Below are 13034 nucleotides of genomic sequence, written 5' to 3'. Positions count from 1 at the left end.
TTTAGAAAATCTCAAAAACTTTATTTACTTGGTTTTTTTTTTTAGATTTTATAAATACACACAAATAAAAACAAATTAAAATCTCACATTTGTGTCAAATAAAAAGAAAAGCAGCAGGAATGCTGCAAAGGTCAAGAGGTCAACTCATCACACACTTTAACACGCAGAAGAAGAGCGAAGCCGCCAAAATGACAGATTTAAACGCGGCGACAGAGCACGAAGCTCTGACATCAGTGACTGTTGTGCCGCGAGGCGCCGCGCTCGCCCTGCTGATAATAAAGTTTACAGAAGAATGAAAAACACGTGTGGTTCTTTCAGCTGTTTGATGGCTTTACTGCACAGGAAGTGGTGAATGTCATGTGATGTAACAGTGAGGTGAAGCCTGAGCGGCGCCGCTATTGGAGTCAGTAGTTGTAGAGACGCTGGCAGGGCTGCTTGAAGTGTCCGTAGCGCCGCTCTGCGGGGCAGAAGCGTGTCTTGGCGAGGTTCTGCCTGCGAAGGGCGCCGCGGCTCAGCTTCCTGCATTCGGCACGACTCCTGGCACGCTGCGCCGCCGGCAGCTGGACGTTGAAAGCCAGAGGGAGCCCCCAGGCAGCGAGACGCCAGGATACGTGCCGCCTTACCACCACAGGCCTGGAGAGACACAGGAAGCCACGTTATAAACCCCGCCCACCTGCCCTGCTGTCCTCTTCTGTGTTTGTAAAACTGGTTTCAGATTATCTGAATGAAAGTGTCGTCAGCATCATAACCTTGAGGTTTCCTCTTCGTCAGAGCCCGGCTCCTCCTCCTCCTCCTCCTCCTCCTCGGCTCCACCCATCCCGCGTCTCATCTGGTAGACGGACATGCTCGGGTGTTCGATCAGCAGGTTCTCGAGGAGGTCCGCGTCTGGAGCCGACAGGAGCCCGTCCTCTGCATGAGGATCAAAGATGTTTTAGAACCATCGGCGCCACGGCGTGAACACCTGAAGCAGGTTGACTTTCTCACCTGGCAGGTTAACGATGACCCAGCCCTCGTCCTCGAACTCCAGCAGCTTCTCGTGTTCTGCTCCTGCTGACTCCAGGTCCTCGCTGGCATTCCCGAGAAGCTGAGAAAGAATCTTTCCGATCATTCCGACGTTTCTGACAGCACTTGTGGATAAAGAGCAGCACACAGGTGAGATCATCACAGGTAAAAACTTCCCTTATGACGCCGAAGCCTCAGAAACCCGAGCAGCCTGAACCCAGATGATGTTCCACAAAGACAGGAAGTCGGGTCGTGACCTTTCACCTCCTCCTCCTGTGTCCACATTAATGTTCAACAGCAGTTTGTAAGATCTTAAAATAATAAAACTTTACTTTACTGTGTGTGTTTGTCCTGCTCACGTCTGTTGACTCCAGCTATCTGCTTCGTGCGGATTTAATTCAGAGCACAGTAATAGCAGCTCTTCATCACGTGACCCTCAGCCTCATCATGTTTACAGAAACATCTGTGCGTGAAACGCAACTGCACAGAAGTGCACACACTCACACACACGCCTGTGTGTGTGTAAAGCAGACCTCGGCAGGACTCCGTGTACCTCCTGCTGGAACAAGCACCCCTGCCCGTGCTCAGGTACGGCGGAACAGAGGCTCTAACACTAACCGCGTGCAGGTCAAAGGTCACGCGTGAGTGTAAATAAAGATTCAGACCCACCTGCTCCGATAAGTTGATGTTTTCGCTGCTCTGAAGCTTCCGGTTCTCTCTGTGCTTGTTTTCATCCACAGGTTGTTTATCTCACACACAGGCTCCTCCCCCGCCCCCTCAAACGTCACCAAAATCCACCCAATCAGGCGGAGCGTATCTCACTGCATCACACGTAAACAAACAAAGACCCGCCCCCTGAACCTATCCTCGCACTGAGCCGAGTTCAGCCGGGCAGGCCCCGGCGGTCCTGAGGTCACTCCTCAGGTATCGGGAGCGTGCCGGTCAGGGTCAGAGGTCACCGGAAGCAGGTTATCACCTCGCTGGATTAACCCGCGCGCTCAGCGAGGCTAGGCGGGGCTGACAGCATCTGACTAATCACAAACACGGATGAGTGTAACGTCAGCGGAGCGGCTGATTTTAAACAGGGAAGAACGTCTTTGTGGCAGGGTTACGTAACAGGAAGTAATTATAGGAAGAAAGCGAGAACAAAAGAATAAAGATGACAACAGAATAAATGTAAACACGTCAGTGATTGACACGGAGGCTGCTCCAGCTCGCTGTGCCGGGGTGTTTGGACCGGGCTCTGTGATATTAGAAGGATGTGAGGAGGTTAAACAGTCCCTGTGCTCGCAGAGAGGAAACAATACAAACAGGATTCAGACGCAGGATCAGATATGAATGTTTGTTACAGCCACAAGGTCCCGAGTCCCACATTCACCCCACCCGGGGCGTGTATGGGACGCAGCTTCAATGAAACAAACGCTTCAGAGATTTATTAAAACAGGGGGCGACGTCCCCTGGTGGCAGCTGCAGGTACTGCAGGTGAGGCCAGCGAGGTTCGATTTACGTAATTTTTCCTTCGATTCAGCAGGGAAAAAAAAATAAGTCAAACATAAAAGACAGAAAAGTCCTCTGGTCTGAAGTTCAGTAACATAAAATCTGACCAAACAAACAGGTAAAAGCTAAACAGAATGAATACGATAAGAAAAACAAGCAGATAATTAATTATCATGTAATAATATTTAATAAAGTAAAATGTGAAGGACAGAGTGAGGGCTGTACGAGCAAATCTTTGGGATCCAAAATCAAACAGATTTTAATAATAAACTCACTTTCTCACTTTTCTCATTTACATTATAAAAGAAACTGAACCAATGAAAGTCAAACTCAGATGGCTCCAACCGACCCTGTGCTCAGTGAATACCTCAGGCAGCAGAAACCCAAGAAAGAGGAGGAACCATCATGGGAGGACAGGCCCCTGCACCATGTGTACCACCAGCAGATAGAGGAGGCGGCTGACATCCAGAAATCCTACCAAAGCTGGACTGAAAGACAGCAGAGGCACTAATCATGAGCACAAGATCTATAGAGGCTGGGGTCTATCACACCAGGCAAGACCCAATCCAGCACATGCGTCAGGCTGCTGACCGGTCCAGGCTGTACCCGCCTCTCGCCCTGTGGTAGCTGGGATAGGCTCAGCCCCACCCCCCACATCTTTACTTGGCAACTTACAAAAACAAGTTCACTTTGCTTTCAAAAAGAAACATTTTTAATAGGCATTACATGATTAAGGCATATATAATGAAGGGGAACACAAAACGTTAGAAAAATACAAGTTACAAAAGGTCTTGAGAAACAAACTAGAGCTGAGCATGAATGAAGTGTTCTGACTGCACCGGTGGATCAGCTGCTCCACCTCCTGTCTGCACACGGACTCATCATCGTGTCCTCCACGAACTTCAGGAGTTTCACAGATGGCTCTCCTGAGGTGCAGTCAACAGTGCAGAGGGACAATAGAATAGAATAGAATAGAATAGAATAGAATAGAATAGAATAATCCTTTAATTGTCCCACAAGGGGAAATTTGGGTGTAACAGCAGCAAGAAAGACACACATACAAACAAACAGTACACAAGACACAGAACAGAAACATACACAATTTTTACATATTTAAGAGCATATTTACAAGAGCAGCGGGGAGAGAACAGACCGCTGAGGGAGGCCAGAGCTGCTGGTCTGTGTGTGGGAGGTGATGCTCCTCAGCTTTACCTGCTGCTGTCCGTCAGAAAGCCAGTGATGCACTGACGGGTGCAGGCAGGCGCAGTGGGACGATGGTGTTGAAGACCAAGCTGAAGAGCCAAGGCTGGTCGTGGTGAAACGGAATGAAGTGCAGACCCATGCTGACCGCATCCTCGGCCGACCGTGTGCCTGGTGAGCAAACTGCAGGGGGTCCAGCGGGGGCTCTGTGAGGTCCTTCAGGTGGATCAGCACCGGTCTTTGACCTGAGACGTCATGGAGACAGACCTGTAGTCATTTGATCCTGTGATGGTGGACTCTCTCTCTGTGACGCACGCACTGCCCAGATGTTGTGATTAAGACAGACAGCACTGTGACACACTGCAGGTTTCTGCAGCAATCATCTCAGAAGAACCTTCTGATGACTGAGATGAATCACAATCACATTTATTGGCCAAGTAGATGCACAAACACATACAAGGAGTTTGGTTCCGGTCTCTCAAGCACAACAATGTAAAACACACAATATATGAGCAACACAATGAACAATATACTTAAACCACAATATCAAAACAATCTAAATCCATACAGGATTACAGAAATGAATACAACACGCTGCAGAATGTTGGAAATGAACCGAGGTGACTTTCAGCTGTAAAACATGAAGAAAGAATTTAGTTTTTTAATTAAAGCGACCAATATGGTGGCTTCGGTGACGTAGCGAGCATCAGTGACCAATCAGAACTCTCCGTGTAGAAACTTAGTTTGAAGTTTCTCCGGTCTCCGGCTTGTTTAGTGCGCATGTGCCCTTTGAGCGTATCTAACTTTGTGCGCATGCGTTCGTTAAATAAAAGTAGAGTGAGATTAGAGCGTGAGTGTTTTAATGTGAGATCCTGAGCGGACCGTCAGACCGGACCATCTTCTCTCCGTTTCTCCGGTTTGAGTTCAGCCAAGAAGAATCAAACAGGCTCGTTTGTTTCCTCACTCCCTGATCTGCAGAGCAGGAAGTTGTCAGAGTGGATGTGCAGAGTTTCCACAGTTTGCGGACAGTGACGGACTGAAGGTAAGCAGAATGTGTCCCGATCAGCTGTGTGACCTTTCACCTCTGCAGCCTCACACAGAGAGGGGAACGAGTCTGAGTGGTCGGTAAAAAAGTCCCGAGTTCGCAGTTTAATCCAACCGGATTAGATTATCCGACTCTATGAATCAGACAGAGAGCAGCTGTGGTGTTCACTCAGTTTATGTCCTGACTCTGTATTTACTTTTTGTTTGCCGGTCACTGCCGAGCCCGTCCCACCAAACTCCGCTCAGAAACCGTCTAATTTAAGTCTAACTGCTGTGATTGTGCCCGACGTGTTTACACGGAGCCCTGTCCTGAATCCGGAGCACTGACAGTCCCTCTAAGAAACAGGAAAGGTAAAGCAGCAGGGCCGTGGATGTGGTTTATTCAAGTGATTATAACGATTATAGTCCGTCTGTTGGTTTCAGGCTGTGTTGGAAAGTAAAAGTGAAACCAAACTTTGGTCCTTTCTGTGCCTCACGCGTGTGACAGTTTTATGCAAACAGGTTGAAGGTGGATGAACGATCCGAGTACAGACACTCTGCTGAATATCACTTTTCTTTTTTTACGTGTCACAGTCAGCAGCTGATGAAAAAACTGAAGTTGAAACTGGTTTTTATTTTAGAGTCAGACCTGATTTCCCCGTGAGGTCAGAAAGAGACGTGCTGCATTTTTACTGTATGTTATTTATATTTATGCGTCATCATACAGCTGCACTTACATTTGGCACAGGTGGATGCTGGGATAGGGTGAGGTGGAGGCGGACGATTCGGACCGTAAAGGGAGCAGCAAGAAAAATCGTAACCCTCCGCTGAGCAGCGTAGGCTCGGGTTGGGTGGTCTGTGTGGTCGCAGATATGACTTTGTTCTTATTCATCTCACCTACTGACCCACACCCGGTGCAGGTGACCCACACCCCCAGCACTGTGAAGGTGACCCACCCGGTGACCCACCCGCAGCACTGTGAAGGTGAGCAGCTGCTCACATGAAATGAGTGACGGTGATTTTTAAATGACCCGGAGGAAGGTCCGCTATCTCCGGGTGAAAACTTTCACCTCCAACATTTTTGCTCCGGTTCGGCCGAAGACACAGAGTCAGTACACGCGTGACCTCGTGTCGCACACGCGTGTGTTACTGTAACACGCTGTGTGTGACGTTAGTCACCGCTGCCTCTCTCAGAGAGCTCACACACTGTTACATCAATGATGCAACAAAAACACAGAAATGCATTTAAAGATGTCTGACAGCTGTGCTGGAGCTCGACACGCTAACAGCAGATTTACCTGTGAAACTGTGACGCTGACAGCTCACCTGTCCCAGGTGTGCTTCGCTGTGTAAGGAATAACTACTTAACTACAAATGCATCGTAGGACGCTCGTCTTCATTTTTGAACCTTGTTTTCAGGAAAGACACCACGTAGAGTCCGCAGAGATGCCCGCCCGGATGGATGACGTCATGCGTTTGTGCTGTGAAGTATCGGCTCACGAGGAGATCAAGGTCGCCGTGAAGAACTCCACCAAAGGGGCGATGGTGGCGGGAGGATCTGCGTTTGTGGGCGGGCTGCTCGGCGGACCTCCGGGGATTGCTGTCGGTAAGTAAAAGAAGAAGAAGGAGGAATTAAATCTGCTGATTCAGCAAAGGAGATAAAAAGGAAACAGCAGAAGCCTGAGGAGGACGCTGGGTTTGAGTTTGTCAGTTTAAACCTCTGTGACTGAGGCCCGTGTGTTTACCACAGCTGTCAGGAGTAATAATACGCTGTACTGTGAGGATTTTGTGGTAGAAGGCAGTAAACACGGCAGGCTCGAGTCCTCTACAGTAACTGCAGGTAAGAAGAAGTTTGGAGGCTTTTGCTGCTGCAGTGATCGTCACCCGGGCAGCCTCAGTAACCTGGACCAGCAAAGTCCTCCCCACACAGCAGCCATCTTGAAATGCCTCTGGCGTTTTAACATGAACGAGTTTACCTGATTCACTCTGTGACGATTATTTTTAACCACACACTGAATTAGATCGTTTACCATTCATGGAAACACAGATGCACTTTTGTCACCAAAGTTTGTAAATCTGATAACTTGAGAACGAGGCGACGCAGAGTTTGAAATTCACAGCACAGGTGCGTCTACTAACATCTCATTTGATAAGAGGTCAAGGTCAGAGGTCAAGTTTTCTGAAACTAATTCAACAAGGAAGTCACAAGTTTACGGCACACGTGTCCACCAGGAGGCTTTATCTCGTCTCAGGCCTTCAGTGTGCTCACACGCAGTCTGTTGAAATGTCTTTATTTCTTACTGATTGCTTGATTTAAAAAGATCCTGGACTTCCCTGAAAGCACACGCCTTAGAACGCTCTGATCTTAACTTTTCCATCATCGATATAAATATAAGAGATCAATAAATGTACTGATATAAACAGCCTGGGTAGACTCATCAGTAAATCTGATTAAAGTCCTCTCAAAGGTTTAAAGCTTTAGACGTTTAAAGTTGGACGTCCGTGTGCGCTGTCGCTGACCTCGGCCACAGCTTTTACTTCAGCTTGTTCGCGCCTGTGTGTGGAAGCTCTGATGCGCTTGTGTTCTTCTTCTGCGTCTCTGCCAGGTGGCGCCGTCGGCGGTCTCCTGGGCAGCTGGCTGACCAGCGGGCAGTTCAGACCTCTGCCTCAGATCCTGATGGAGCTGCCTCCCCCGCAGCAGAGGCAGCTCTACGAGTCCATCATGGCCGTCTTGGGGAACCTGGACTGGACGGACGCGGCCCAGCTCGTCTCGCTCGTGATGGGGAACTCCACCCTCCAGCAGCAGGTCGCCGCCGCCTTAATTAGCTACGTCACCAAGGAGCTGAGAGCCGAGGTGCGCTACAAGGACTGAGGGATGGCTCCACGTGGACTTGACCTTTGAACTTGGACGTCTCACAGCTCACACAGACGAAGTTCTCAGTAATGTTTGTGCAGCACTGATGTCTTTGTTACTTTGGCTTTTTTAATCCCTGAATGGGACCAGCGTGTAATTTAATCTGGATTAGAAAATCTGCTCATTCCCACACTCTGCATCAGGGTGTTTTTAAAGTGCTCCTGCTCTCAGATTTCAAATAAACAAACCTTTCAAGCTTTTCATTTAATATTTGTTCACCAGCTTTGATGACTGACAGCTCAGTGACGACCTCAGTTGGTTCGCTGTAAAATGATTAAACTCCCCCCGAAGGCGGGGGCTGGTACTACAACTCTGATGTTTTATCATGTTTTTACTACAGCGTGTTATGACATCATTGTGACACTGCAGGATGTTGCGTTGGAAAAATTAAAAACTGTGTTGTACAGCTCTCTACGTCGCCTTTCACATGACGTATTTCTCATACTACTTATTTAATCTCTGTCTCTCTTCCACAGCATGTCTTTATCCTGTCTTCCTTCTCTCACCCCAACCAGTCGCAGCAGATGGCCCCGCCCCTCCCTGAGCCTGGTTCTGCCGGAAGTTTCTTCCTGTTAAAAGGGAGTTTTTCCTTCCCACTGTCGCCAAAGTGCTTGCTCATAGGGGGTCATATGATTGTTGGGGTTTTCTCTGTATGTATTATTGTAGGGTCTACCTTACAATATAAAGCAGGGGTAGGCAACTCCAGGCCTCGAGGGCCGGTGTCCTGCAGGTTTTAAATTGCACCCTGGGTCAACACACCTGAATCAAATGATTAGTTCATTACCAGGCCTCTGGAGAACTTCAAGAAATGCCAAGGAGTCATTTAGCCCTTTAAATCAGCTGTGATGGATCATGGACACATCTAAAACCTCCAGGACACCAGCACTTGAGGCCTGGAGTAGCCTACCCCTGATATAAAGCAACTTGAGGTGACTGTTGCTGTGATCTGTATAAATAACATTGAATTGAAAGGTCAATATTGACCTTGGCCTTTAAGGTCAATCTAGGTACTCGTGCTTCTCGAGGAAGGCCTAGTATATTGTTGTGAAATTTGATGACAATCCATAAAAAATGTGGGTAATATAAAGTTTTTACTGATCTTCATATTTGGTTGACTTCGACCCAATTTTCACCAAATCAGCAATCAGATTGAGCTGTTATTGGTACCTACTAAATCTCATAAACTCAGATTTTATTCCGAGTAGAACATAGAAAACATATCAAATGTTTAAAATGAGAAAATCTGATGGCAGCGACACATCTGTAAAGTGGGACAGCTCGTTGTTTCCTCTTCTTTAACATCAGCCTGTGATGGTCTGTGAGCTGAGGAGGGCAGCAGTCCTGGCTCTGCTTCGTCCTGTTGCTGGTGCTCCAGATGTTTTCAGCTGACTTGCTTCCTATGAAGCCGTGCAGCTAGAATATTGACTTCAATAGATAACAGAGCTACATTAGGGAGCAGCTTGTGTCCGAGCAGGGAGGAACCTTTAGAAAGGTCAGTATTACAGAAGCAGCTAGGCCTGATGGATTAACTGGTAGGATTGAAAGAGAGTGTAGGAAAGAGCTTAGCTTTGGCTTTAGACACCAGTTCCAAATCTCATATGGTCCACACTGGTCTCAGAGCCCGGGCGTCCTCATAAGTTCCTGTACCAAAAACACGTCCATTGTAATCAAGACCTTTAAAGAATAGATCGTGTTCTTAGTGAGGTGAAAGGTAAACTGGGACCACGTCAGTTTGCACAGAAAAGAGGGAAGAGCACAGAAGACGCTCTTGTAGGTGTTTGCAGAGAATTAGTGTCACATGGACCCAACAAAGATATTTATGGACTTTTCATCTTTAATACTGGACCACATATCTTAAAGGTTATCACGGCTAAAGGTGAACAGCACAATGATCAGCAGCAGAAGGGTGTAGAGCAGGGGTCAGCAACCTTTAAGACCCAAAGAGCCATTTGGACCCGGTTTGCACGGAAAGGAAAACACTGGGAGCCGCAAATACTTTTTGACATCTAAAATGAAGATAACACTGCACACATTGTTTTTTACTTTTATGCTTTGTATAAACAACTATAGTGTGTTCATTAAATCTATGAAAGGCTACAAAGAAAATGAAATTTTATTTATGTAATGAACACATTTTGAACTCTTAAAAAATTATAACAAAAAATAAAAACATCCATTTGAAGGTCTCTTTTAAACGAATTAAAAAGCTGAACTTAAATTATTCATGTAGCAAACAAAAACTGATCCTTATATCGTCTTTGGGCTTTCGGAGCATGTAGAGCCTTGACCTGAATTTTAAAAATAATTGGAAAAAAGCACTATGCTCCTAAAAAATGAATAATAAATATTCGCAAAATATCTGCAAAAATATTTATTTTACCTGGTTAATGTGTATGGCAGGGCGTGGCCTGCAGTGCCGCTGCAGGAGAGGTGGTCGCACCTGAGCGTCATCCGTAATCACGCCTCCCCGCCTTAAAGTCTGTGCTCTCTCTGCTGTTGTGTTATGTGTCGGGCTGTGTGCTGGAAAGCCAGCTGCATGTGTACAGCAGCCGTGTGTGGAAAGGGGTCAATAAAGAGAAGCTGTAAAGCGTGTTCATGCAAACACCGTCGGGTCTGCCGTGGTACAACGGGACTCCTGCTCCTGAACCTCTCCACACAGCGTCTGCAGACCGGGGCTGTACGAAGTCACTTCATCTTTACGCAGGACTGTAAGCTGTTGTCTGTGAGGCATGAGCGGTTTTTGTTTTTATCATAGTTCATGGTGGAGATTAGCTGCTCAAATATGTATGTGGATCCGAAGATCGACAATCCACAAATTAGGCATACTGGTAGGCCGCTCTCTCAGAAGTAAATGCAAATAAATCTGCCCAGGCATCATTAAATCTTCTTCAGATATTTTTCTTTTTTTACATTTCTCCATACTTGGCCCACCTGGGGTTGAAAGTCTCGATAAATGCACGGCGTTTCGGCAGGTATACCGGCTTCCAGGAGTGTGACTCTTATTTTGAGTGATGAAAAGTAATAAAATATCATTTTATTTTTATATTTCAAGATCATGATAATCTTCCAATTTAGAACTACAAGTTAAAAAAGAACTAACATAAATAAAATACACTTAAGCTTAATAATTTTACAATTTATTTTCCCAATCCACGGAGCCGCAGTATAAAGACTAAAGAGGGGGTCGGAGCCCCATGTTGCCGACCTCTAGTGTAGAGTATGGCACCAACAGGTGGGCACACCTGTCCTGATCCTGCCTCACAGGCTACAAAGCACCAATCCCTGCTTCTGTCAGTGCGGCTCATTTAAACTATAGGAATGATTTACCTGGCACTGAAAAGTTCTTGGTCAGCTTTGCTGTTATGACACAACAATATAATGACAAATTAATACTACGGGAGCTTTTCTTCCCCTGCACTGTAAAAGTCCAAAGTCCATATTTATGTGTAGGTGAACTTCAGGGTTCAGGATCTCAGGTGTTCCTCTGCACTGCTGCACCTGGAATCTACACTGTGACATCATTAAAACCAGTCCTGAAAGACAAGTGTGCGTATAAAGCTAAAGAAGTATCCAACCAAAGGTGTCGGCTGATGTGAAATATCGTTTCACATTGAAAGTGAAAATTCCTAACATGTGACAGTTGTTCCGGTGTTAAGGGTCCGGTTTGGTTTGTACGAGTAAAACGGGACAAACCAGTCCAGTACCGTTCTGAAGAAATGAAACCAGGCTGCTAATATGGTGAATGAGTTTATATTAACCTAGTGTCCACATCTTAGGAGGTCTTGGGAGGTTAAAATGACAAATTAATAGTACAGGAGCGTTTCTGGCCCTGCACTGTAAAAGTCCAAAGTTCATACTTATGTGTAGGTGAGCTTCAGGGTTCAGGATCTCTGTGTTCCTCTGCACTGCTGCACCAGGTAATAATGAAACCTGGAAAGAAGTGAAAGTGCAAACAGCCAATTCCAACCCACCCACCGCACAGACATCTTGATATAAAGTGGAAGCGGGATGCTCAGGTCAGTGTTTCTGTGCACAGCAGATTATCAGCTCACACACTCAGGACAGCAAGGTAAGACATTTATTCTTATTCATGTTGCCTCCAGCTGCATTAATATGGATGTGTATTCTGTTTTAGTTTGACTTCTCTGTGATCAGTTATCATATTTTTTCTCTTACAGGAGATTCATCAAGAAGATGGAAGCGAACAATAAAGATCTCAAAAAACTGATTCATGCATTATCACCTGATGTAGAGAGAGAGCTGAGAAACACCTGGACGAGCCTCCTCAAAGGAGCAGTTGTGACGGGAGGATGCACATTAGTATGCGGGGCTCTCATTGGACCTGTGGGGTTTGCTGTTGGTGAGTGAATGAATGTGGGTGGCTGTAGCTCAGGTGGTAGAGCAGGTCATCTACTGATCGGAAGGTTGGTGGTTCGATTCCTGGCTTCCCCTAGTCTGCATGCCGAATATCCTTGGGCAAGATATTAACCCCAAATTGCTCTCCGATGCATCCATCGGAGTATGAATGTGTGTGAATGTTAGTTAGAAAGCACCTAGGGAAAATGTGCTTGGGTGAAATCACAAGTTGTGTAAAGCGCTTTGAGTGCTCAGAAGAGTAGAAAAGCGCTATATAAGAGCCAGTCCATTTACCAACGTTCCAGATAAGAGGGAACTGTTCCTACAGTGGGTGATACTAAGAAAATAAAAACAAAATAAAGTCATTGTTTCCATGGTGATATTAAACTGTTCAGATAACATGGAGGAGAAACACATACAGGGACAAAACCATAAATCAGATCATTTTCTTTGGCTTTCATGAAACTTGTTCACAGTAAATATAAATCTATTATTAAACAGATAAAAATCCTCAGCCGTGTCTTCTGATTGTTTTTATTTGGGATAATTCAAACACTTGACCTTTTTGTGGAAACAGGATTGGATACCAAACCTGTTTCTGACTTTCCATTCACCCTCTCCTCTGTGTCTCCTAGGTGGAGCCATTGGTGGCCTCTGCAGCTGGCTGACCAGTAAAAAGTTCAAGTCTGTGCCTGAGATCCTGAAGGAGATGACTGATGACCAGAGGAGAGACCTCTTCAACGCAATCAGGCGACATTTACAAGAACGTGGGGTGACATGGGAAAATGCAGAGCAGCTCATTGCTGCAGTAATGGGAAATTATGATCTCAAGAGGACAATTATCAATTTGTTAATCAGAATGTTAATGTGAGAACAGGCGTCTTATCATTTATGACTCTGTGTGTGTGTTGGCCTTCATGATAGACAAACACAGTCAGATGTATTTCTCAGTTACAAACATAAATTAGAGATAATCTGTGCCGGAGTAGAAAGTCAATGTATTTCGTCACTCTGATTCAAATAAAAGAAAAAAACTGCTGAA

The 13034-nt window shown here is 46.0% G+C and overlaps 3 protein-coding genes across 5 annotated transcripts; 2 read left to right on the top strand and 1 right to left on the bottom strand.

Moving 5' to 3' along the window:
• si:ch211-260e23.9 lies at nucleotides 1-1823 on the bottom strand. Its single transcript, XM_031753077.2, has 4 exons — nucleotides 1672-1823; nucleotides 985-1127; nucleotides 750-909; nucleotides 1-633 (listed from the first exon to the last, which is right to left on the bottom strand). The coding sequence occupies exons 1-4, from the start codon at nucleotides 1734-1736 to the stop codon at nucleotides 405-407; spliced, it is 597 nt and encodes a 198-aa protein (XP_031608937.1). The 5' UTR covers nucleotides 1737-1823; the 3' UTR covers nucleotides 1-404.
• Nucleotides 1824-4483: 2660 nt separating this feature from the next.
• On the top strand, nucleotides 4484-8062 carry LOC116330670 (protein C19orf12 homolog). Of its 3 annotated transcripts, none has more exons than XM_031753079.2 (3): nucleotides 4484-4741; nucleotides 6142-6328; nucleotides 7329-8062. In XM_031753079.2, the coding sequence occupies exons 2-3, from the start codon at nucleotides 6169-6171 to the stop codon at nucleotides 7592-7594; spliced, it is 426 nt and encodes a 141-aa protein (XP_031608939.1). In that variant the 5' UTR covers nucleotides 4484-4741; nucleotides 6142-6168; the 3' UTR covers nucleotides 7595-8062. The 3 variants fall into 3 exon arrangements, with proteins under 3 accessions (XP_031608939.1, XP_039470128.1, XP_039470129.1); XM_039614194.1 differs by lacking the exon at nucleotides 4484-4741 and adding an exon at nucleotides 4929-5094; XM_039614195.1 differs by lacking the exon at nucleotides 4484-4741 and adding an exon at nucleotides 5488-5706.
• Nucleotides 8063-11592: 3530 nt separating this feature from the next.
• LOC116330672 (protein C19orf12-like) lies at nucleotides 11593-13034 on the top strand. The gene is made up of 3 exons (XM_031753081.2): nucleotides 11593-11705; nucleotides 11815-11996; nucleotides 12628-13034. The coding sequence occupies exons 2-3, from the start codon at nucleotides 11831-11833 to the stop codon at nucleotides 12861-12863; spliced, it is 402 nt and encodes a 133-aa protein (XP_031608941.1). The 5' UTR covers nucleotides 11593-11705; nucleotides 11815-11830; the 3' UTR covers nucleotides 12864-13034.

The sequence above is a fragment of the Oreochromis aureus genome, linkage group 1 (genome assembly GCF_013358895.1).
Source record: "Oreochromis aureus strain Israel breed Guangdong linkage group 1, ZZ_aureus, whole genome shotgun sequence".
NCBI classification, from domain to species: domain Eukaryota; kingdom Metazoa; phylum Chordata; class Actinopteri; order Cichliformes; family Cichlidae; genus Oreochromis; species Oreochromis aureus.
The sequence above is the reverse complement of the archived record's forward strand: the minus strand, read 5'-3'. Positions and strand labels throughout refer to the sequence as shown.